Raw genomic sequence first — 26,319 nt, 5'->3', positions numbered from 1 at the left:
CACTCCACCATCACAGAACCATTACATCAAGTCCAGTATAGCTTCAACACCTGTCACGTGACAATAAAACCACCGTCACGTGTCACGGGTACGTAACACAAGTGTAAGGCATTGCAGTTTGGAAGCAAACACCAAGGTAGAACATACACGGTAAATGGTAGGGAACTGACGAGTGCAGTAGAAGAGAGGGATCTCGGAATCCAGATACAGAATTCCCTAAAAGTGGCGTCACAGGTAGATAGGGTAATAAAGAGAGCTGTTGGTACAATGACCTTCATAAAACAAAGTATTGACTATAAGAGTTGGAATGTTATGCTGAGGTTGTATGATGCATTGGTGAGACAGAATTTGCACCATTGTGTGCAGTTTTGGTCACCGAATTACAGGAAGGATATTGATAAGATTGAAACAGAGCAGAGAAGGTTTACAAGGTTGTTGCCGGGACTTTAGAAACTGAGTTACACAGAAAGGTTGAATAAGTTAAGACTAAATTCCCTGCAGCGTAGAAGAATGAGGGGAGACTTTATAGAGGTATATAAAAATATGATGGGTATAGATAGAGTGAATGCAGTCCGGCTTTTTCTACTGAGGCTAGCGGAGAAAAAAAAAAACAAAGGACATTGGTTAAGGGTGAAGGGGGAAAAGTTTAAAGGGAAAATTAAGGGGTGGTTTCTTCACACAGTGAGTGGTGTGAGTGTGGAATGAGCTGACAGATGAAGTGGTACATGCGGACTCACTTCTAAAATTTAAGAAAAACTTGGGCAAGTACATGGATGAGAGATCTATGGAGGTATATGGACCACGTTCAGGTCACTGGGACTAGGCAGAACAATGTTTCGGCACAGCCAAAAAGGACCAAAAGGCCTGTTTCAGTGCTGTTATGTTCTATGGTTCTAAGATAATATATTCCTCTGTGAATTTACTGAACTGTTGATTGCGGTGTTTCAAGGTTCCACTTTCCTCAAAAGCTTTTCGAGAGTTTGCCATTGTGAACAATGTTCATTAATTACTTATAAATATTTGTAGCTATGTGTTTAAGCAATTGCAGGAGCGATATCGGTAAAATACGTCGAGATATGTGGTGTAAAAGCAGGCTGAAGTACAGGCGGATATCGTTTAACCTCGACAGCACTTCGCATGAAATAGATGGCTTGTGATTTGCTCTCAACACAGCTTTTCTACAGCTCCCAATCTCCAATTAGCTAACGCGAATCAAATTATTCGTCTAAAAATGAGGCGTTTCAGTTCATCCGCTGTTAAAAGCATTTGATTGTTTAAAGTTGTTTGGGCTGGTTCAGGTATAGTTAAAGGCGGGGTCAAGATTTGGCGTTGTGTTGGAGTACAGGCATATGAAATATATGGTTAGAAATATTATAAAATATTTCCTCCGTAGAACGGGCACATAAAAATAAACGTACATTGCCAAGAAAGGGCGAGAAGAACCACGCACCAAGCCTTTGCATCCACGGGCATTGCAGATGACAGTGGCTTGTCTGAAAGTTAGCAATTCATAGGACATAATAAACAAGTAATCATTATGTATGAAGTCACATGGTCAATGCTATGCCCATACCTTGCGTACAATAATTTCAGCAGATGCCGGAAATCCCGAGGAAAGTCCACAACGTGCCAACGGAGCTCAGTGGGTCAGGCGGCATCAATGGTGAAAAGCAAACAGTCGACGTTTCGGGGCAAGATCCTTCTTCAGGACTGGAAAGGAAGCGGGAAGAATTCACAATAAGGAGATGGGGAGGGAAAGGCTATCAGCCGGAAGGCGATAGGTACAGGGAGAGGGAAGTTAAGAGATGGCACTGTATAGGTGGATTTATATTCCGTCTCGGTAGCCTCCAATCTGCTGATATGCACTTTGACTTCTCTAACTTTCAGTGATTAGTACAGTACACCATTCGACGTTTGCCATTTCTCATTCTGGGTCCCGTTTTGTCCTTTCTCTTCTCCTCACCTCTCTTTGCTGCTACTCCTTTTTTCCTTTCTCCAATGGCCCAGTGTCTTCTCCTATCAGCGTCCATCTCAGGCAACCCTTTACTCCTTTCACATATCACCTTAGGGACGATCGGAATTCACATAGGGCGTTTCCTATGCTCCAGTCCTTCGCAGTTCAATGCGTCTATACGATTTCAGTTGCAGCCCGTTATTGCTTCTTAATGCTTAATTGATACGTCTTTCGTCCCATGATGTTTGTATCTATCATAACCCAAATAGGATTCTAGCTACTCGGTCAGGTTCTACATCACTCCTTTCTTTGCCAGTTCATGGGCATATTTGTATGACTTTTAACTGTTGTGATCAAATCTCGAAGCGCCGTCAATTCGCCTACTACTCTCTGCGTAATATACCTGCCTCGCAAACCTTAGTTATTTTTTTCATCTCTTATCTCAAGGCTATGCCCTCTATTAACTGCCGCTATGCATGAATGGTACTGGTAGAGACAGTGGCAAGAACAATAGGATTCGGGATCCCAGTTGACGAGGATATTGAGACGCTGTTTCGGAGAAAGGAACCTGCATCATCTCTGGAAAACGGCACGGACCAAGTCCCGTCAAAAATATAACATATAACATGCATTGCTGAAGACTTGAGGGAAACCAAGAGAGCACAAAGGCGGCATGATACAACTTATGAATATATATCAAGAAGAAGTAAGGGAATAGCGACCATGAAATCGCGATGACAAAGCTGTAAATTATTATTTCCTATCACTGTGGTGAAAATCATGGAAACTAAGGGATTAAGAGGAATTATTATTTTATTAATATATCCACATGAGAAAAATGGAAGCGTGGGGAGAACGGGGTGCTCACGGTGCAAGAACATTGTCTGTTCGAAGAACATACGGCACCTGATGAACTGTATCTTTTGGTATTGTGAGAAGCTAGTGAAGACATTTTCTAACGCCTATTGCAAAGGTATCAGCATTGTCTTTAACCAGGATTGTGTGACTGCAGCAGTAGAGAGTGGCGAATACTCATAAACTTAAGAGGATGTGCAAAAACAAACGAAGAGGTACAGATGGCGATCCTGACATCGGTGCGTTTAAAAATACTGAAAGGGATCTGAGGGAAGAATCTATCACAGTTTGAAAAGGGAAATGTGGCAATCGGTATGGATTTGTTATGACGAATCTTGTCTCATAAATTTGACTGAGATGATTTGAAGAGGTGATGAAGAAAACTGCTGAGTGCAGTGCAGTAGTTTACAAATTAATTGACTTTTGCAAGGTCCCGTATGGCAGGCTAGTATAAAAAAACAAGATGACATGCGAGACAGGGTGGAGCACAGGAAAACAAAATTGATTTCGTAGAGGGTGTCAGGCGGTGATAGTGGAAAGTTGATATCAAGAATGACGGCCAGTATCTAATGGTGCACTGAACAGGTAGGTTCTATTTCTATTACTTTTTGTCATCTCAAATATATTGTATTCAGATGACAGTTTTTCAACCATGTTAATAACTTTGGGAATGCAAAGGAATTGGTGTTATATTAGACAGTGAAAAATTAACTACGACGATAAACTGGGAAAGTAAGGCAAGCAAATGCAGATAGAATATTACTCGTACATATGCGAAGAGTTGTATTTTGGTTATTTAGACCAGGGTATGAACTGCACAGTAGACTGCTCAGGGCGTTGAAGTAAAACATAGTGACTGAGGGTACATGTAGATTGATCTTTGAACGTGACAATAGAGGTGGGCTGACAGGTATAGAGGGTGTTTGTCAGATTTATTCAACGGTTGTAGCAATGAGTACAGAATCTGCGCCGTCACGTTCAACTGTACAAGACGTTGGTGAAACATACTCAGAGAATTCTCTGCATTTCTGATCATCAGTCAATAGAACATGCACCACGACGCTTGAAATAGTGTATGAAAAGATTCCCAAATACATTTGCGGGACAGCATGTTTTGAGCTGCAGGGAGAGTCAGAGGTTACTTCTCCCTAGAGCACAGGAGTTTGAGTGGTAACCTTATATGGGTATATAAAAGGCAAGAGGAGTGTAAGAAGGAGTATAGTTACAGTATTTGAACCAGCATTGGTGAATCAAGAAAGAGAATGCATCGGTTGAAGATGAGAGAGAAAACATTTTAATGGATTTGAGGCAGGTTTCCAAAGCAAAGGGGCTTGGTAACTGGAATCTGCAGAGGTGGGTACGATTGCAACGTGTTAGGAACATTTAAACTGGTACACAGATAAAAAAGTTTATTGTGATTAGGTCCAAACGGAAGTAAAGGAGTCTAGTTGGAATAGGTTTGGGGGTCCACATGGACGAAGTGGCCCGGACGACCGGGCGCCGTACCCTATGACTCCATTGATCCATCTTGGGGGTAGTGGGGCGGGGCGGGGGTTTCTTGGAATCCCGGAGATAGATCGGATTTGTAAGAATGATGTAGGGTTAATGTGTGATTTATCTAATTGATGCTTAATAGTAGGCATGGACGTAGTCGGGGGGATGTGTTCTGTGCACGTATAACCTTTTCCCATAAGCCAGCAGAGTATTCTCCAATTGTGACCTCATATTAAGGTCAAGTAAAGAAACAAGGACTGGGAAGAATTGTCCCACTCATATGAAATTAACTTCTTTGAAAAAAATACCTCCTGGCCTTTGGAGATGAGAACAATATTTTCCGACTGGTTAATAGAGGGAATAATGAGAATCAACGTCGAGGATGAAACAAAACACAGGTGTGTTACCACTTCAAACTACACCTTGCAAATATTGGCCAGATTGTATTTAAATGCGTGTTAATTGAAATTTTCTCTCAGCTAAAACAGGTATTTATACTGTTTGAAAGTACTGACAACTGAGAAAACAGCATTCCTTTGGAGGTTTAAGATTATTCCTGTACTTATCGGACATCGGGTTGTTTTTGGAATATTTCGAATCTGTTGACCAGAAATTACTGCGCTATCTGACCTGATATTCGTCCCTATGGTCCTGTATTACTTCATTCATGTCTTTGAAAACATAGTGAGAAGATTGGGTCCAAAACCAAAGGAACTTCAGCATGCTGTGTGCTCCTTCTTCCCTTCTCTCAGCGGCTGCTATCGAAGCAATTCTCCATCAGACACAACACGTTACCTTCAGTTCTCAGTGTTGCCATTTTCCGATAATTCGAATATTTTCTCAAAGGACTGTTGAAAGAGCATTCATATCAGTAACGCAAGAGATTCTGCAGATACTGGAAATCCAGATCGACACGCACATAGTGAGCTCAGACGACCAGGCAACATCTATGGAAATTGATAAACAGTCAATTTTGCAGTCCGAGACTCTTCATTACGATTGGAAAAGAGGGAGGAATATGCCAGAATAAAAAGGCAGTGAGTTGGAGGATAAATCAGAAGGTGATAGGAGAAGCCAAATGAGTGTGCTCTTGGGTTTGGGCGTGGGGTGAATGAAAGAAGAAACTGCGAGGTGAGGGCTGGGAAAAGCAGAGAAATGGAGAATAAGGAATATGATCGGAATGCAATCAGTAATGAGAATAGAGCGTGCGAAAAAAGAAGGAGGTGTGACACAAAGGGAAGGTTATAGGCATGTGACGAGAAACGATAAGGAGGCTGGGGAGGACAGAAGAAGAGAGAAGGGAGATGGAATAAATATAGGAAGGGAAAGTCGATGATCAGGCCATCAGGTTGAAGGATACCAAAACTGAATATGAGATATTGCTTCACCACCCAGACAGTCGTCTCATGGTGGCCTAAGAGGAGGCCGGGGCCCTGAATGGAGGTGATGAAGTTGTAACTTTCTGTTTGTCTTCGTCTGTCAGGCAACTTTCTTTCCATTTAGAATTACATTTTTTTATTCGAAACAAACTGGTCTTCCCCGATTTTAGTACAAGTTTAACAACGCTTCGAAGTCATTTACATGGCTATACGTCAGTCTAGAATCTATCCCGGCTATTTTCACTCTGAAAGTGCCCTTTCTGCATCGAACGATAACTTCTTTGTTTCAGTGTACGATTTGACACTTATATCCAAGTGTATTTCATTATTTTCTATCTCAAATGAAAATAATCCGCAAATATTCTCCAAATATGTGTTCAGGATATAACCCTTTAGGCTCGGAAGACTGCCAGCAATCGACATGGTTAAACATTAAAACTTTAAAACTCTATATTATTTAATGTTGCGATGACAATTCTCAAATTTCTCTTCCCAGAATGCCCACGTCGTAGAAACGAAACACGGACATTACAGAACAACATTGGAAACATTTAGTCGAAAGGAAGTGGCTTTTTAAGTCACTTGTTCAAATTTCTTCCACTGTCTGTAATCTAAACATCGAGGCATAAAAAAATTCAATAGTCTGCAAATCGTTTTATTTTTGAGACGCAATTTTTGTGCCCAGAAAGACATTCAATGTTATCATCAGCGAGCGAGCTCGTTAGTGCTTTCCTATTCTCTGCTGTTTCAACTTCCCGTTAAACTTTTCGAGAAGTAGGTTGCAGATTTTTAGCTGAAAGAGAAAAGGAAGAATAGCGGGATGTGGACGGAAGATGGTTCTTCCGCTTGTTTCATCCATTCCGACCGAATTATCAATGTACCCATTATTATATCTGCCTCTACCGCGGATACCATCTTCTCTCGGGGATATTTACTCCCGAAGGCGACATCTGTCAGTACCTCTGTGCAAAGCTTTAACATTCTTCTCCCTAATTCCACATCTTTCCTTTTCAAAGAGGCCGGGGTCCTGTCAAGCTCGAGATCTCCAACTGCACTCAAACTGCGGTTTTTACGGCGGCGACCTTCCGCTCATGGAGCCCACCGACCACCGTAGGCGGGTGCCGTCGGGATACGGCCGCCTGGTCCTGCGGATAAACCGATTCCGCGCCGGTGTCACTAAAGTTTCGCGGGAAATCTAAACATCGAGACAACTGTGGACTCTGCCGTCGAAATAAGCGCAGCCGAAGTCTGTAAGAGGAGGGATACCCCCCTCTCTCTCTCTCTCACTCTCTCTCTCTCTCTCTCTCTCTCTCTCTCTCTCTCTCTCTCTCTCTCTCTCTCTCTCTCTCTCTCTCTCTCTCTCTCTCTCTCTCTCTCTCTCTCTCTCTCTCTCTCTCTCTCTCCTCTCTCTCTCTCTCGCTCTCTCATTATTGAGCGATAGAACCTGTGGGATGTCGAACTGTTGGGGTGAACAGACGCTTTTGAAGGAGTTTTTATCATGGCGTCTTCTGTCATTTTTTTCTTTAGGCATTCTTCTGTTTCATGGATGTTTACGTGTAGTAAGGATTTCAGGTTGCACACTGTATAGATTCTCTGACATGAAAAGGAACCATTGAACCCAGCAAATCATGAACGCAGGATATTCTGGAAATGCTGAAGTCGGGTGTAACCAGCACAAAATGCTGGAGGATATATGTATGGAGATGAAAGAACAGCCGCGTTTTGTGTTGGGATCCTTCATCAGTCTCAGAGAATGGAAAGCAAATTTCACTCTTTTTTTACAGCTGTGTGGACCAACCATTGCTCTGAGCAAGAAGTTTGTATCACCTGGCCTGAAACAGGATTAGGTTATTAATCATGAGCCACCCACCTTGATTCTGAGTTTACGGTAACAATTATTCACAGTGTTGTGACTTGAAACTCTGAGTAGGTAAGTACTTTGAAGCTCTAAAATGCTTCCCACTCAATATTGTAGCAGATGTATTATTTAGAGAGGTTATTGATCATATTGACAAACATATGATTAATTAATGGGAATTACACGTTTATATCAACACAGACTTCAACATTAGATGAGCAGACTTTCACAATTATATTAACATTATATGAAAGAGTATTCCAACAGCGTAGCATCAAAGGCTACGTGTTAGATTTATGGTGCAGCTTAGACGGAACAGTATTGGCAGGTGTATACAGAGTACAGAGGGGAGGTTGATTTCCTAATGTACTGAGCTGCTTCTAAAATCTGCATTTCGGTTTTCTTAAGTATTCCTGCTAACAACATATTGGGTATCCCCATTGAGTCGAGGCTTACATATAACTGTGAGTCACATTGCTGTTGAATCTTGCTGTAAAAATACTTCACAATGTGTTCATTACAGACGAGTATTATTCACTGTGAAAAAGCCTGTCCATATGGACACTTGCATAATGTATTCGCCCAGAGACAAATGTAATATTGACGTTGGATTTAAAAAAAATGAATCATCCCATCATCAGGCAGAACAGTGTACCCTATGACTAAACGATTTTGTTTAAAACCAAAATCTGCATGTTGCATCCACAAGGATCAATGCAGCAACAAACCACTTGTTTAACAATGCCGACAAATCCTAAAACTTTGACTTCCGCCTGATTTCAGCAAGAGTAAGGATAAATATCAATCAGGTTCTGTACTAATGTTTTTTTTTAAACAACTTCAGCATAGTGACACAATAGTTCATCGTTTTTGTATGAATGTATTCATTCTATGGAATCCTGGTCCACTCTTTCATCAGCTCCTTTTTAACTTCCTTCCAATCCAACACTGCGTACCCCAAGCATTTCCTACATTGCTAACAGCAATTACTGTCTTTCTTAGTTACCCTTCCTGTTCATGAAGCTATCTCTTCTACACTTCACACTCTAGTTACAAGTTGACAGCTTGCCTTGCAGAGCACTTAGCCAGACAGTTTGCAAACAGGACTTCTGGCTGTGTGGTATTTCAATATTCTACCTTTATATATTCTTATATTAGCCCTCAACAATCTTGCCGCTTGAATTCGGAAGCAGAATGAAAGCTGTAAGAACAGCAACATTTAATAATGTCAAACAGTTTTTCAGACGGCTGATTGTGGTAAAATAAAGATGGCGCCCTCTCCAGGCAATCGCAGTGACAGAAAGCACTTGATTGGGATGATTCAGAGGAATTGTCAAGATTATACAACTATCTGCACTTTACAAATATTTAAAGCCGCTAAAACCGCTATCGTTTATATTATTATTGTATTTATGCTCGTATACTGATTTTTCCCCGATAAATATAGTACACACATGCTTTCCTATTAGTATTATGTGTGCTGTTTTATTTCTTTTTGCAAAAGTTATTCTCCAGTGTGAGCAAGTAATGATACAAGTTTGAAACGACGTTGAGGTGAGCTGAAAGTAAATACATCCTGAAAAGCACTTTAGAATCTATCACCAGCACTTCACAATTGCTTGACCAAGTAGTCGACTCTTGTTACCTTGTTCATCAGATAAATTACAAATGGCTATTTGTGTTTTAATGAGGAGATGAAGAAAGATAAGAGCACAAAGATCCTGTCAATTACGAATAAGATATAATTCTGCTTCTTTACTTGATAGTAAATATCAAAACAATATTTAAAGGAGGAGAAATCGACGAGATTTGAAATGTGAAGTGACCTAGGAGAAGGAAGCGAATGAATGATTCTGAAAAGGAAATCCATCCCTGCCAGCATTTCTAACAGAACAGTCTGAGCGGCCTATTCTTGTTTCCAATGGTGTAAATTTCTAGTATTTTCGCGAATTTCTCGGGATTGCTAAACCCTTTCAGGAATAGATGTTGTTTGTATTATCAGACAGAGGATTTATTTCACTGCCAATATTCCCTGTACCTATTCCCAACCTTCCTTACTAACACACGTTATCCACCAACCATGCTGTCCTGATGAGCAACTATAATGTATTATCGTACCAGGCTGTTCACCCTCTTGTGTCACACATACATCTATCTGGTCCGGAATTAATACGTCAATTTACGACCATTGCCAAATAAATGCTGGGCATAATTCAATTTTATTTTGTTCCATTGGGGCAATTTTGCAGTTACTAATCGCCGAGGAGCTCTGTCCAAAGAACCATATTCTTCGGAATACACATCAAGACACGTGATTCCTATATTACTCTACATTCCAACGTCCAGGATTTTCAGTCAAATGTCATAATTAGGCTGAACCTGAGTTCGTTTAATGTGACCATGTGCGTACCTACTCTGCTTCATTATGGGCTGGTACAGTAACAGGTTACAATGCATTTCTCTTGCCTTTTGGGTGCTCTGGGATTTCTGTTCCTGCCATGTGATAGAGCAGTTATATTTTACAGCTAATTTTGCGCAGCAAGTCGTGAATGTATATGAAACAGAACAGCACTCATTTTTTATATCATACGCAATTTACTGATTAATATTCAGACACAGAGTTGTTATTGCGAGAACATGTTGCGATTTTTTCACATCTTCAAATCTATATTTCTCGCGGTTAAACGTTGACATAAGTGAGCAAAGATAGCTGTCCAGTTGCCGTTTAATACACAGCAATGTTCGATAACTGGTGGTAACGAATCTCTGATTTTTTTTCATCCTCTGAGGACTGTGGAGGGAATATCTTGGGTGGGGTGGGAGTTGGCGGTACTGAAGACAGAGTAGGTATATTTCATGATTGGGGATTGTTCAATGATATAGCAGAGGAGAACGTGGTTGAGCATATCAGACATTATCCTCTTGAATGAGCGGGCAGTAGAGAGAGGCGGAGTAGTTTATTCACAATCTTATTCTTAAGTTTCTCTCTTGTATTTTTCCAGTGAATATCGTCTCCAATAAATCGAAGACGAAATTGATCCCTTATCTCCTAACATACAAATGTGCTATCGATTAACAATCTTTCTCTGGATGGAAGAAATAAAACGAAGCAATTCCTCGGGTTTGCACTCATTGATAGTCTACTGCTCTAAACCGCAGTTGGATCCACAGCTTCAGTTTCTTTGAAGTATTTACATCTGCGGAGAGTGTATATTGGTTTTGATGTGAGGATGCTGAGGTGTACTTGGACTCGGGATGCTGCAAAGCAACGTAAGTCAGTTTGTCAGTTCCATTTCTTTTAGTCAGTGAAAATATTTCATAATCAGCAGTTAATCGAGAATTCATTGAGTTGAACAATTTGAATCAAAAATTGTAAAACAAATTAGCGATGCACTCATAAGTTATCGATTTTAGATTTCTGCCGTTTTACACAAAGTTTATGTCAACATTTTATCAAACGTTCCCTTTTTGATTCATTAGATATTTCAGCTACAACAGCCTGTGTTGTTCCACTGAACAATGAGTATTTCTTTCCTTACTTAAGTTTGCTGATGATACTAAGCTGGGTGGCAGTGTGACATGTGATGAGGATTTTAGGGGAATTCAGGGTGACTTGGATAGGCTGGTTGAGTGGGTAGATACTTGGCAGATGACGTTTAATGTGAATAAGTGTGAGGTTATCCACTTTGGAAGTAAGAACAGGAAGGCAGATTATTATCTGAGCGGTGTAGAGTTAGGTCAGGGAGAAATACAAAGAGATCTAGGAGCCCTTGTTATTCGGTCACTGAAGGTGAATGAGCAAGTGCAGCAGGCAGTGAAAAAGGCTAATGGAATTTTGGACTTTATTACAAAGTGAATTGAGTACAAGAGCAAGGAAATCCTCTTGCATTTCTACAGAGCCCTGTTGAGACCACATCTGGAGGATTGTGTACAGTTTTGGTCTCCAGGGTTAAGGAAGGACATCCTGGCTGTAGAGAAAGTGCAGCGTAGATTCACAAGGATAATTCCTGGGATGTCAGGACTGTCTTCCGTAGAGAGGTTAGAGAGACTCGGCTTGTACACGTTGGAAATAAGGAGAGTGATAGGGGATCGGATTGCAACATATAAGATTATTAAGGGATTGGACAAGATAGAGGCAGGACATATGTTCCAGTTGCTGGGAGAGTCCAGTACCTGAGGGCATGGTTTGAGAATAAGGGGTAGGTCATTTAGGACAGAGTTAAGGAAAAACTTCTTCTCCCAGAGAGCTGTGGGGGTCTGGAATGCACTACCTCGGAAGGCAGTGGAGGCCAATTCTCTGCATGCTTTCAATACGGAGCTGGATAGGTATCTCATGGATAGGGAAATCAAGGAATATGGGGACAAGGCAGTAACCGGGTATTGATAGTAGATGATTAGCCATGATCTCAAAATGGCGGTGCAGGCTCGAAGGGCCGAATGGTCTACTTCAGCACCTATTGACTATTGTCTATTAAAATGTATTTCAACAAAATCGAGTTGGGAGAGTAGTTAAATCCTTGAAGCAGCAGGTATAGTATAAAATATTTCGCTAACTCAAAATACTAGCGCATTTTTGTGTTATGTGTGTCTGATAGCCGCAAACTGTTTAGCCTATAGATTTTACTGGTGTATCCTCAGTCACAGCTGACAACAGAACTCCAAATGCGCACGGACACAGTGCCATCAGTGGATACCGCACAACGTTGACACTTTGTTCATTCATGCCTTATGGTTACTACTTTGTCACAGTTCGGTATTTCCATGAATAACACCAATGTTCAGTTTGATTAGTGTTCCTAGGTTATTGTCAGATATTCGTATTCATTATGGAGCTGATAATGGGAGTTGGAAAGGATGGCTATTCTTAGTTTCATTTCTTTTTAGTGTTTCTTCGCTTGTAAATTACACGTGAATATCATGGTCCCGTCTGGTTGGCCCCCATCTCGCTTCTATCTCCTTGTTTATGCCGAAATTCCAGTCGTTAGATTCCCAATAGCTGCTAGTTCAATTAATTACAGTACACCTGGTTTCCATCAGAGACTGCAGGATAAGAACTCTGACGTAAAAACCACTAGTCGCCAGTCCGTTGGTCTGAAGGCAAATATGCAGGTACAGCAGGCAGTGAAGAAAGCTAATGGCTAGCTGGCCTTTATAACAAGAGGAATTGAGTATAGGAGTAAAGAGGTCCTTCTGCAGCTGTTAAAGGCCCTGGTAAGAGACCACCAGCGTAGGTTCACAAGTTTAATTCCCGGAATAGCGGCACTGTCATATATTGAAAGATTGGAGTGACCGGGCACGTATACACTGGAATTTAGAAGGATGAGAGGGGATCAGATAAAACCATATAAGATTATTAAGGGATTGGACACGCTGGAGGCAGGAAACATGTTCCCGCTGATGCGTGAGTCCAGAACTAGAGGCCACAGTTTAAGAATAAGGTGTAGGCCATTTAGTACAGAGATGCGGAAAAACTTTTTCACCCAGAGAGTGGTGGATATGTGGAATGCTCTGCCTCAGAAGGCAGTGGAGGCCAAGTCTCTGGATGCATTCAAGAGAGAGTTAGATACAGCTCTTATAGATGGCGGGGTCAAGGGATATGGAGAGAGGCCAGGAACGGGGTACTGATTGGGTATGTTCAGCCATGATCGCAGTAAATGGCGGTGCTAGCTAGAAGGGCCGAATGGCCTACTTCTGCACCTACTGTCTATTGTCTGTTGTTTATTGTGTATTCCCGTTTGATAACTTCGTTTCCCAACTATTTGGAACCGTTGGTTCTAAGTCCAGCTCTACTTTCAAGTTATTTCCCGTCTCAGTGTCAAGACTCCATATCAGAGCTCCGTGTCAAGATCTTCTCCACGGTTGCATCTGTGCAAGCACCTCTGAATCCTATCTCCGTGCCTGTGCCCTGCACTTGGGTGCACCCCCAGTCACTCATTGTAAAAATTAAATTAAATTCATGTAAGCAAGAGAAGAAAGACAAACTCGATGTATTCTGCAGATGCAGGAAATCTTGAGTAATGCAAAGAAAAATGATGATGTAATTCATTAGGTAAGGCAATATATATGAAGGTAAACAAACTGTCTATGTGTCTATGTTTCTGGCCGAAACGCCTTATCAGGACAACAAAAGAAGTAGTCAGAAGCTAGAATATGAGGGTGGTGAAGTTAACATGGTACGGCAGGTGATAAGAGAAACCATGTGAGTCAGAAGGTGTGTGGATAATGGGGAATAGAATGGCGTAGAAGCTGGGAAGTGATGAGTGAAAAAGGAAAAGGGTGCAAGAAGGAATCAGATAGGAGGAGCGAGTGCACCCTGGAAGAAACGGAAGAAGGAGGGGCATCATGGTGGTGGTACTTGGCATATTTCATATTTATTTTGCTCTATTTGGCAACTATGCAGTTATTAATCGCTGAGGAGCTATGTGTAAAACATCATATTCTTCGAGAGTACACATCTAGACACGTGATTCATACATACATCTACTTTCCGATGTCCACGTGTTTCAGTCAAGTATTGATTAGGTTAAACCTGATTTCCTTTAATGGGCCTATATGCGTATCTCCTCTGTTTCAATGTGGGCTTGGATAAGTACACAGCTTGCAAAGCATTTCTCTCGCCTTGTTGGTGCCCTGGGATTTCTGTCACTACCATGTGATTGTGCAGTTGTATTATACAGCTAGTTTTGAGCAACAAGCCATGAATGTAAAAGAAACAGAAGAATACTGAATTTTTTTCATAATTTTTTACTGATCAGTACTCAAAAACAGAGGAGTTATTGCGAGAAAATGTTGCGATTTTTTTCACATCTTCAAATCTATAGTTTCCTCTGTTGAACGTTGAAATAAGTGAGTAAGAAAAAAACTGCTCAGTTGGCGTTTGCTTTTACCCTGCAAATAAAGTTTCTCTCGCTAGTGGTGACGAAATTCTTGATTTCTTTTTTCATCCTCTGAGGACTGTGGATGGAATATCTTGGTGGTGGGGCGGTACTTTAGGAAAAGTAGGTTTCTGTCCTGGAATGATCGGGGACTGTTCAATGGAGATTATAACTGGGCAGTAGAGAGAGACGGAATGTCTTATTCGCAATCTTACTCGTAAGTTAATCACTTTTTTCCCAGTGATAATCGCTTCTAACAAATCGCAGACGAAGTTGATCCCTTACCTTCCTAAATTATAAATGTTATATAGAATCACAATTTTTGCCTGGATGCAGAAAATGAAAAGAAGCAATGCCTCCGGTCTGCACTCATTGATAGTCTATAGCGCTAAGCTGCAGTTGGATTCTCAGTTTCACAGTTTCTTTGATGTATTTACATCTGCGTAGAGCGTGTGTTGGTTTTGATGTTTGGATGCTGAGGTGTTCTTGGAATCGGGAAGCTGTAGCGCAGCGTAGGTCAGTTTGTCAGCTCCATTTCTTTTAGTCTGTGAAAATATTTCAAAATCAGTGATTAATCAGGAACCATTGAGTTGTACAAATCGAATCAAAAATTCTAAAATAAATTACTGATGCACTTATAAGTTATCGATTTTAGATTTCTGTCGTTTTACACAAAATCTATGTCAACATTTGTTTTCACTTTTTCTGTCCGGATTTATATGGTATTTCAACTCCATCAGCCTGTAGAATCACGAGCGTTTCTTTCATTATAGAAATGAAGTTTAACTAAATCGAGTTGGGAGAGTAGGTAACTCCTTAAGCCAGCAGGTATAGTAAAACATATTTCGCTAACTCAAAACACTAGCGCATTTTTGTGTTATATGTGTCGGATTGCCACAACCATTTAGTCTATAGATATTGGTTCCTCAGTCACACCTACCAACAGGGGGGATCTCATAGAAACATTCCGAATGTTAAAAGTCCTGAACAGATTTGATATGGCAAAGTTATGTTTTGCCTGGCTCGGTATCGTTCGGCTAGCGTAACACTATTAAAGCAGCAGTGATCCAGGTTTTCTTCCAGTGCGCGACTAAATGGTGTGTTTCTAAGTTTTCCCATGACCGTATGAATTTCTGTGGGCGTTCGGGTTTTCTCCCACATTCTAAATATGTAGTCGTGAGTCGGCTAATTGTTCAAAGGGGTATAATTGGGTAGCACGAACTGTTCGGGCCGGACGGTTCTGTTACAGTGTTATATCTCTGAAGCAAATTCATATGTTATTCATGGCTATGTATCTGCTTTACCGGAGAATAGATAATGCGCTTTTCTTGTCGATCTTTGCGAAATCCTTTGCTCTCCCTCTTATTTAGTGAAACATAGTCTGTGTTGTGCTCATCCGCAGCTTCTTCAGCCTGTTAGAAAAATATACTTAATACTGATAACAGATACAAAGGTCAGTGATGACGAAGTAAGTTTGATTCGGATTATCTAATAATAGAAAATGATTAAAAATGGTTGGAATAATATTTTGTCCGCGTATAATGATATTGTCCGTGTATCATACCGGGCGTGGGATACCAAACCCATTTCAGGCCTGAAGTTGCTACGTATAGGTTAGATTTCCAAACAAACACTTTTAACTAGCCTATCAATCGGAACGGTTTTTCAGGCCTGGCCATCTCCTTTTTTTTCATGTCTTATGTCATACCCTTGTTTTCGACTTTGTCATACTTTGGGACTAGGACTAGGTGAAAGTGTTCGGCACGGACCAGAAGGGCTGTAATTGTTATATGGTTATGTGGTTATATAACTTCCGCTCTTCCAAGTTTTGTGCACGGGCTTTATCAGATGCGTTTATCTTATGCACCCCGACAAATTATTGTAATCATTGGCATGGACCAGATTTTGTACCCATGGTTCAATTAGGATCTGTGATCTTCAAACTCGCATTATCTAGGTTAAGGACATTGGTACAAATGGCAAGACCTGATGTACTGTCCCAGCCTGGCTTAACTGAGTTAGCAAATGCGGGATGGGCATCTTGCCCGCTGTTGGGCTTATTGATGTTGCTAGTGAATCAACAAGTTACAATCGAAATAAGTAGAACAACTGGAGATGCACGTTACAGAAAATGGTTAAAATAGCATTTGTTTTGGCAGGAAAAATAACAGAGCATTCTAGAACAATAAAGCAACGGTAAATAATTTGTCTTCAACATTCCACCTTCAACTTAAATATTACTCTCAGATGCTGCCTAACCTGCTGTGTTCGACCAGCATTTTGTGTGTGTTGTTGTTTGAATTTCCAGCATCTGCAGATTTCCTCGTGTTTACTGTCAGAACCAGTCCTTCATTTCGGGAAGTGATACGAACACTGATAGAAGTTTCAACGGATTAGTAATATCATGAAGCCAGAGAGATATAACAGCAAACACGAGGAAATTTGAGATGCTGGAAATTCAAACAAAACACACCAAATGCTGGTGGAATACAGCAGGCCAAGCAGCATCTATAGGGAGAAGCGCTGTCGACGTTTCGGGCCGAGACCATTCGTCACAGTCCTGACGTGAGTACATCGTGAGTCCTGCCGAAGGGTCTCGGCCCGAAAGGCCGACAGCGCTTCTCCCTATAAATGCTGCCTGGCCTGCAGTGTTCCACCAGCATTTTGTGTGTGTTGTGAGATATGACAGCCTTGTTCTGGTGATATGAAAAGTTGCCGCAGCTAATACCGTTACTTAAAAGTAAAAACACGCGCTAACTTTGGAAAGGTGAGTAATTGAACACAAGTAGACGTTTCCAGTTCTAGACAGATAGGTATACAACCGATAGAGTTTTAATTTATGCTGTCAGGAGAATCCAGGTAGCACAAATTTTATAACATTGAACTGCTGGAACTCTGAAGTAAAATAAACAAATAAAACACACTGTGGTCAGGAAACACGAGAGCAAAGAGAAACAATGAACGTTTATGCTACGTTCTGGGGAGGAATTTTCAACCTGAAAGGACAACGTTTTCTCTTTCCCAAGATGTCGCTAGAGATTTTTAACTTCTGGATTTAATCCAAAATGGGACATGATAATGCATTCATATGTTTTGAAGCATTTCTTTCAAAATTGATGACAATAATCATTCAGCATAGCCTCGTGGAAAAGCGGGCGCCTTGTGGAGTTTAGTTAACATATGGGTATCATTATGCGCCAGAAACTACACGGTTTATTGGACACATATTTGATTCTATTGCAGGTTAAGCAATACCGTATGGATCTTTATTGGGAATCGGGGTTGAAAACTGCATATGACGTTACAAAACAAGATTTCATTGTATTTTCAATTTTGCTGACTCTTCGTTTAAATCAAATGTAACACATATTGCGAAATGATTTCAGCGTGTACAGTATTTCGCCATTCACCACTATACCGTGATTCTCGTAAGCCGACATTTGACATCTAAATCACCTCAGGCTTAGATTTATACTTAATTATTCGCTACACAGTGAATGATTAACTGCCTAACTTCCACTGGTTTATATTACCGTTCATCTCAATGCAACCGGTTAAAAACTGGTGTGGAATCCTCAAAGACTAAAGGAAGCAGATTAAGCAGGAATATGCAAACACATCTTGGATATATACTTCAAAATAATGAGTTGTCGGGGAGTTTCATTATTTCCTATTGCGTTCAAAATATTAGAACAAAATAAATTTATAATATTTCTGCTATATGTATACGCCACTAAGAAAGCAGACACGACCCTTCACATACCGTCTGTTCATTCTGACATCTGTCCAAAGAACTTGCGTTAATCCCTTAAGAAAAGTAAAATAAATTATTTGCCTTGTAAGCAATGGACATTATTCGTTTGCTACCAATCGAATTCACCGCGAAAGAGGAACTGTCAGGAACGCGGTCGGATGGACCCAAACACAGGACGCAGACACTGAAGTACTAGGGAGAGGAGAGGATGAGGATGCCATGGCATTTAAGGGTAGAGCTGGGGTTCAGGTCGGTAGAGGGTCAGGCAGGCAGAGCGGAGCGGGCTACCGGTGTTCAGGCAGGCAGAGCGTAGCGGGCTCCCGGTGTTCAGGCAGGCAGAGCGGAGCGGGCTCCCGGTGTTCAGGCAGGCAGAGCGGAGCGGGCTCCCGGTGTTCAGGCAGGCAGACAGGTCACCGGGGTTCAGGCAGGCAGGCACGTCCGAGGGTTCGGGCAGGCAGGCAGACAGGTCCGGGGGTTCAGGCAGTTTCCCGGGGATCAGGCAGGCAGACAGGTCCCGGGGTTCAGGCAGGAAGGCAGACAGGTCCCGGGGTTCAGGCAGGAAGGCAGGTCTAGGTGGCTAGATAGGCTGGCGTAGAGCCCTCTCTGGGCCACCTCCCAGGCGGGAACACCGGAGGCCTGGGCACGCGCGGACCCCTAGGCGGTTGCGGGGCACAATTCCAGGGTTCGGGCTGATGAGGAGGACGGGGCAGAACCTCTGCCCGGGCAGCGGCAGACCGGACGGACCTGCCCGACGGAGGCAAGGTGTAGGAACGGGCTTAGGTCCAGGGTGACCAACACAACAGTCATGATAACAGGAAAATCGGGAAAGGCCGGCAGACAGCGCGACAGCGCGAACAACGCAAACGAACGGAGAATCGGGAGCAACGCATGGGAAGAAAGGTGGGGGAGAGGACCAACCTGGCAGTACTGGTACGGGGCAGAGAAGCATGATGAGGAGTAGATCTGAGCCCGGGCAGGATAATAGAATGCAGAGAAGTGTTCGGAGCCGGCGGAGAACAGGAAACAGAAAAAAACCACCACCCGCCTGGTCCCAGTCCCAAGGCCCCCTATAAGCACCTGCAGCTCAATGAGTCACAGGTGTGCCTCCTTGAGCCAGGAATGTCCTAACTAGTTTACGGGTGACTGGAGGGACAACTGCAGGACCCGGAGTCCGGAGTCCTTGGACCGGACCGGCTCCTGACAGGATCTGCTGAATTTACGGATCTTTTAGAAAGCATTTTGGGGTATCAGTTGTCTTAATACAGTGCATAAACATCGTGGAACTATGCTGAACAGTCTTCGACTTTAAAGCTGTAAAGTGATAACAGAATATGAATAGCTGTACTACATTTAAATACTGTCGGTAAAATGGAAATTAAAATCAATGAGACATGCACGATTTCGTCAATTTTTTTGACACAGTCACAGTAAGCATAGACCTACGTGAAGCTGCTTATGCTTCAACATATCATAAGATCACAAAACAAAGGAGCAGAAGTAGGCCATTCGGCCCAGCGAGTCTGCTCCGCCACTCCTTCATGAGCGAAACTATTCTCCCATCTAGTTCCAATTTCCAACTTTTCCCCCTATCCCTTGATACCCTGGATCGACCAGTGTATTTAAAACGACATTTGAAGTATTCCGAAGGGATATAATGGCACTTATAAACAAGATACTGCGTGTAAATACAGCGAATGGACTGGTAGAATTATTGCATTTACAGATCCTGCTTTTATTGTGCCTGATGAATATTTATGTAATCCGGTCCGAGCATCTCAATCCCTGTCTAATTATGCTGTAATGAGATTTCGTTTTGAAGTTAAGTACCTTTAGCATATCTATTTTGCTCGAATAGAGATGAAATTTCACAGCGATCAGGGTCCTTACCGTGCGATCTCTTTAACTTGACTTTCACCAAAACTATTATCAGAGCTAAATTTGCCGATCCGCCCACTGCACATGCCAGAATGAATTTAGTATCAGAGCCTTGTGAATCAACAGGGGGGAAACAAGAAACTGTGAAGAATTTATACATCTACAAACAAATGCACACAGGAGAATCAACAATGTCAAATATTTTATATGCTGCTTTCAAACCTCACTGCACAATTTCGGAAAATATATCATAAAACAGGAAATACAAATTCCGACCTTTGTTATCTCACAATGAACTATAGATTTTAAGCTTTGCTTTGTCACAACTTTTGCAAATGTTCAGAGGTTTGCTACCTCACAAATACTGCACGAATTTAATTTCTTAATTTGTCCTACACGATTTAAACTAAACGTTCGTTTTTTGTCATCTTTCACGTTGAAAATTCACTGTCAATTACTAAGCTTCAAAATTAGTCATTCTTCCGTGTTTGGGCAGCTGTTCAGTTACTGTTCCTAACAAGTTCACAATGACCACGCCACTATGACTGATAAGTGTTCCATCTTATATAGAGCGCAAAAGATTCTGAACATGCTGAAATTCAGTGTATCACGGAAAACCCTGGAAGAACTCAGCCGATCAGGCAGATCTAAAGTGTCGACGTTTACGGCCCAGATACAACAAGACTACATCTTACCTTGTTCCTGTATGTAGCTGAAAACGGCAGGAACCGTCAAGGAGACATGCATCACCAGACAGGTGTAAATATCTTTTCCCCAAGTAGACTGCGTGACTTCTAATGAACTAATAGCTTCGTACAAGCCACCCACTTTTTTGATTGTCGTATTTTCTGCTCCAGTGTGAATTTGCTTGTTATTTCTTTGCCAAACGATTTCTATTTTCTCCGGATAGAAACCAGCCGTTTTACACTGGAGTTTTCGAGGAGACGAAAACCCTCCAATAGGAACAATTTCCAATGGAGTTGGAAGAGCTTCAGTAAAAAACAAAGATATATCGGGTAGTTTCGATTCATTTCAATGCAGGTAGATTCCTTTATCTCCCCACCAACTGGCATGACACTTTAACTATCAAATGAGTTGCTCGACAGTATTAACCAGTGTTTAACAAATTCTTTCAATTTCATGTTCAGTTTATTGTTGCTAAACCATACACACACACCCCTAAGCGAAACATTGTTCTTCTGGGGCCAAGTTCCAAAACAGAGTATATATATTCACACACAGCACGGGTAGTTACCATCCAGTACTGACAGTCACAAAATAAGCAAAATAAAATACAGTCAGTTTGGGAGAAGGATGAAAGGAAGAGTTCAGAGAATACTCCTCAACGGCGAAGCTAGGAGGTCCGAAGTGCGGAAAACATACTCTTTTGAATGGCATTTGAGCTTTATTGCACAGTTAGGTTTGCAGCGGGCGTTAGCTTTGGAATCCTGGCTATTTTTTTGGATTTTTAATTTCGTGTCAAGTCTGAGCTACAAAACCCGAAATATCACAGGTTTCTATAGTATGAATGCACATGGAGTTGAAAAGTATGTCAGCTCAACTGCTCAGGCAGTTCAACTTTTTGGTCATAAGCATTCAGTAATAGAGATGTTCCATGAATGTGAACCATTCCTGGAACAGTTCCCCCGTATTGACTGATGCGAATCATCTTCTCCACGAAACAACCAGAAACGCAAATGCAAATTGATATTAAGTGCATTGATTCTATAGTTTTATTCTGTCTAAAGTCTGAAGTCCTGCAGCAAAACTGTCGACAGTGACTTGGCACTGCTAAAGGATCGCTGGTGGAAATGATTCCTTGCAGTGAGTCAAACATGAACTGAACAACTTCAATTTCACCATGCACAAAGTTTACTAAAACGTGAGCCCAATTTTAAGGTTTTCTAAACGTGGGCAGATTCAGCTACAGCTATGGACGGTGTCCACCAGGAGAGATTCAACAGTTAGATTTGTTTATCTGCTTATCACAGCAGTCAGGATTTCGCTTTGCGTACAATAACCATCCGGAGGTCACGGCTGGATGACACCACTTCCGACGCCTATACCGACATCAATGTTCCTGGACTTCTCAAATTCTAGGTGAAAGGCAATCCTAAGGGGGAAAATTCGAAGTGCTTCTGCAGATGCACTCAGTATAAAGGGGTAGCGACAGAAAAGGTTGATCCGTCTGAAGATCAGCGGGTTCAACAATGCATGGAGCCGAAAGAGATGCGTGTGTTTGGTGGCGGTGTGGGGGGGGGGCGCGAAATCTGATACATTTCCATTTGTATTTACTCGTGATACGTACACAGAGACTATATTACTAAAGCAAACCAGAAGCAATGTCATGGCCCAGAAGCAGATTACAGCCTTGAGGTACAGAAGTCCCCAGAGTATGGCAAGGTGTCCTATGGGACCTCGGTGGAAGATAGTGCAGAAAGTGGAAGGGCCCCGATAGAGTTATTCAGAATGTCCATACTCGTGGGTGAGGTGCCGGAAGACTACTGTATAACTAATGTTTTACCACGACATGACTATTGGATATAGGAACCGAATTAGACATTTTGGCCACCAAGTTTGCTCTGCTATTTCATCATAGCTATTATCTTCCTCTCAGCCCGAATCTGCTGCCTTCTCCCCGTAGCTGTTCATGCCCTAACCAATCAAGAAGGTAGCAACTCTGCTTTAAATTTCCATCATGACTTGGTCTCCATAGTTGACTGTGGCAAAAAAATTCTGCTTCATCTCCTTTTTAAAAGGATGCCCCTCTATTCTGAGGCTGCGTCCTCTGGTCTTATATTCTCCCACCGTAGGGGACATCCTCTCCAATTCCACACTATCAAGAACCTTCACCTTTCAAAAGGTTTCAATGTGGTCGCATCTAATTTTTTTCTGAATTCCTGTTAATTTAGGCCCAGAGACATAAAACGCTCTCATATAACTAGCTATTTAATTCTGGAATCATTGTTTTGAATCTCCTCTGAACCACCTCCAGGCTCAGCACATTCTTTCCAAGATAAGGTGTCTAAAACTGCTCACAATGTGTCGTGACGCCTCACCAGTGCTTTATAAAGTCTCAACATTACATCCTTGCTATTCTCTTCTAGTTCTCTTGAAATGAATGCTGTTATTGAATTTTCCTTCCTGACCACAGACTCAATTTGCAAATTAACCTGTTTGGAATACTGCATACGGATGCACAAGTCCCTTTGCACATCCATGGTTTTGTATTTTCTATCCGGTTAGAAAATAGAGAAGACTTCCATACCCTCTAACAAAGTGCATTACCACACACTTCTCGACACTGTATTCCATCTGCCATTTCTTTGCCTATTCTACTAATGTGTCTAAGTTCTTCAGTTGCCGCTCTAATTCCTAAAAAAACTACCTGCCTGACCACCTATCTTCATATTGTCTGCACACGTAGTAACGAAGTCATTAATTCTATCATCCATAATATTGACATATAGCCTTAAAAGAACCGGTCAGAGCACAGACCCCTGTGGAACACCATTAGTCACGGGCAGCCAACCAGAAAGTGCCCCCTTTATTCCCATTCTTTGTCTCTTAACAACCAGCCACTGCTTTATAAAACTTAGAATCTTTCCTGCAATACTTAGGGCTCGTAGATTGTTAATCAGCCTTGTGCATGTTGTCTTGTCAAAGACCTTCTGAAAATCTAAGTACACAACAGCCGTTTCTACGTATCTGTATCTATCCTGCTTTTCATCCCTTCTAATAATTCAATCAGATTTGTCTGGCGAGAACTTCCCTTCAGGAAATCATGCTGAATATGAACTGTTTTATTATGTGCCTTCGAGTAACCTAAGATCTGATCCTGAATAATGGAATCCAACATCTTGTCAACCAGTGAGGTAGACTGACTGGCCTACAATTTCCGTTTTCTGCCTCTCTGCCTTCTTGAAGAGTGGAGCGACATTTGCACTTTTCCAGTCTATCAGAACCATTCTAGAATCTACAACTTCTCGAACGACCTTTACAATCGCATCCATCCTCCACAATCTCATCAGCAACTTTTATCAGAATCCTGGGATGTACATCATCTGGTCTAGATGAATTACCTACCTTCAGATCTTTCAGTTTCCCAAAATCATGCTCTGCAATTATGTTTCTAGTTTTGCCGTTGGTCGAGATATACTCTCGGAATAAACCGGGATATTATAGACCAGTTGCCATTACAGAGAAGTGGGTAGCTTATTGATAGATGTTCTAAAGAATGGGATATATAAATATTTAGATCGGCTTGGCTTTATTGGCAATTGACAACACTGTTTTGTGCAAGTTAGATTGTGTCTAACCAATCTTAATGAGCTGATTGAGCGGGTTACCATTGATCTTGATGAAGGATAACAGTGGATATGGTCAACATGGATTTTAGCAAGGTCTTTGGAAATGCTTTGCATTGGGGAGGTGGGCTAATCATGTAAGACGGCTTGGCATTCAGGATGAAGAAGTAAATTGTTCTGGCGTTGGCCTCGCGGGTGAAGCCAGAGTATGGTAGCAGATAGTTGTTCATTGAACGAAGGCCTTTGACTAGTGTTGTGTCACATGGGTATCAAAGCTCGAAGCGAGTTATGGACCAGGTGGGCTGAAAATAGCAGATAGAATGTAATGAAGGTAATTGCAAGCTGATGTTCAACTCTAACAATATTCACCTTTGTATGGTGAATGAAATAAATATTTTGCTAAGTCTGCATGATAAAAGTTGGAATGACAATTTGCAGTGCGTGCGACTAATTGTTAGTGATGTTGGAATTAATTCGTTTGGATCTGGGTAATGTTCCTCTCTACTTTTGATGCGGAAATGGGGCATTGTGCTGCTGCATACAGACATTTTGATAGAGATTATATAAGTTTTCATATTTTGCGTCCTCTGTGATGACGAATCGAGTAATCCACCTCAAGTCATTCACATTAGTATGAATATTATCTCGACTTCTTTCTTGCACAACAGTTCTAACCTTGCTTGAAAAGTAATTCGTTTCATTCAAAGCACATTCGCGAAAATATGGGCAAAGTCCAAAGGTATCATAAACATTGGACATAATGTTTTACTGGGAGATAGCTGATGAACAGGGCTAGACTAACTGCAGTGGGAAAAGTTTGGGGAAGTACGATATGATAAACAGAATTAACTCTATTATGCGCTTTAAAGGAGCGAAATAAAATGTGATTAATTCTTCTGATCTTTATAATTATGAACTTAGAACATCTGGACTCGGGTATATTTAAAAGAGGGAAACAAATGTATTCTCGCCGTTTGTTTTATCAAATCGAAAAATTTTGTCCTCATCACTAAGTTTGATGTAAAATGCACAGAGCTGAAAATCTCCAAACAGCCACACTCACCGAACACAGAGAGCCTGGTACCATTTCCTTTCCCGAGATATCGTTCTTGATACCTTGCTACACAGTAATACATTCCGGAGTCGGCGACTTTGACATTCCAGAGTACAAGTGAACCCCTTCCCCTTTCGAGAGTAAATTGTCTTCTGTCGTCCTTTACTAACAATGTCTTCTCGCTGTCCTTCCACCAACGGACGTCAACAGTATCTTGCAAAAGTGGAAATTTGCAGAACATGGTAGCATTCGCACCTCGCAGGACGTCCAGGTCCCTAGGGAACTGAGATACTTCGCTCGCAGTTACTTTGACAGCTGCCGGAAAAATAAGCAAAAGTGTTAGTAACAGTGAAACACAATGAATTAACAAAAAAAAACTAAAGACGTAAGTCCCTGGCCATCTAAGAGCTAAAGACGAACGAATAGCTGAAACACTGTAACCAGATATGCTGCGGGCAACCAGGATTAAATATTTAAAATAGAATATTCCGTTCCGAAGAGGCAGGTATAAATCAGCATACTTAGCCAAGTAATAGCCAGAAGTGCCATGTACGAAACCGTCAATTTCTCCGACATCTTGCATAATCCTAATGGACCGACTCCTGCAATGCAAGTGGTGTTTTAAGAATTTGCTGGAGGAAAAGATCTTCGTGAGGAAATGTATTGATCATGTAAACATGACGTAGGATGACGCCACCGTAATTCAGAATAATGTGGTTCAGATTTAAAATCTGCCTGGGCTGGGAGGAAAATAAGAACTCTTACAGTTCTAATTTCTTTGCCTGCCTAGGCCTGCCTAGTTCGTTCGTGATAATGATGGAAATTTTACCCTGTTGCTGAATTCAGGAATTATCCAAATCTTTATTGAGAAATAAATTCAAATCTGTACTCTACGATTTTTGATGGTAAAGATG

General features: G+C 41.6%; 1 protein-coding gene and 1 long non-coding RNA gene across 2 annotated transcripts; both read right to left on the bottom strand.

Moving 5' to 3' along the window:
• Positions 1-14,370: 14,370 nt before the first annotated feature.
• On the bottom strand, positions 14,371-20,186 carry LOC132407163 (uncharacterized). Its single transcript, XR_009516388.1, has 4 exons — positions 20,057-20,186; positions 18,179-18,222; positions 15,720-15,827; positions 14,371-14,960 (listed from the first exon to the last, which is right to left on the bottom strand). It is a non-coding gene; the product is annotated as an uncharacterized LOC132407163 (long non-coding RNA).
• Positions 20,187-20,726: 540 nt separating this feature from the next.
• On the bottom strand, positions 20,727-26,000 carry LOC132407162 (natural cytotoxicity triggering receptor 3 ligand 1-like). Its single transcript, XM_059993456.1, has 3 exons — positions 25,927-26,000; positions 25,415-25,720; positions 20,727-21,033 (listed from the first exon to the last, which is right to left on the bottom strand). Exons 1-3 carry the CDS (start codon positions 25,979-25,981, stop codon positions 20,729-20,731), a joined length of 666 nt encoding a protein of 221 aa, XP_059849439.1. The 5' UTR covers positions 25,982-26,000; the 3' UTR covers positions 20,727-20,728.
• Positions 26,001-26,319: the final 319 nt, after the last annotated feature.

The sequence above is a fragment of the Hypanus sabinus genome, chromosome 17, assembly GCF_030144855.1.
Source record: "Hypanus sabinus isolate sHypSab1 chromosome 17, sHypSab1.hap1, whole genome shotgun sequence".
Taxonomy (NCBI): Eukaryota; Metazoa; Chordata; class Chondrichthyes; order Myliobatiformes; family Dasyatidae; genus Hypanus; species Hypanus sabinus.
The sequence above is the reverse complement of the archived record's forward strand: the minus strand, read 5'-3'. Positions and strand labels throughout refer to the sequence as shown.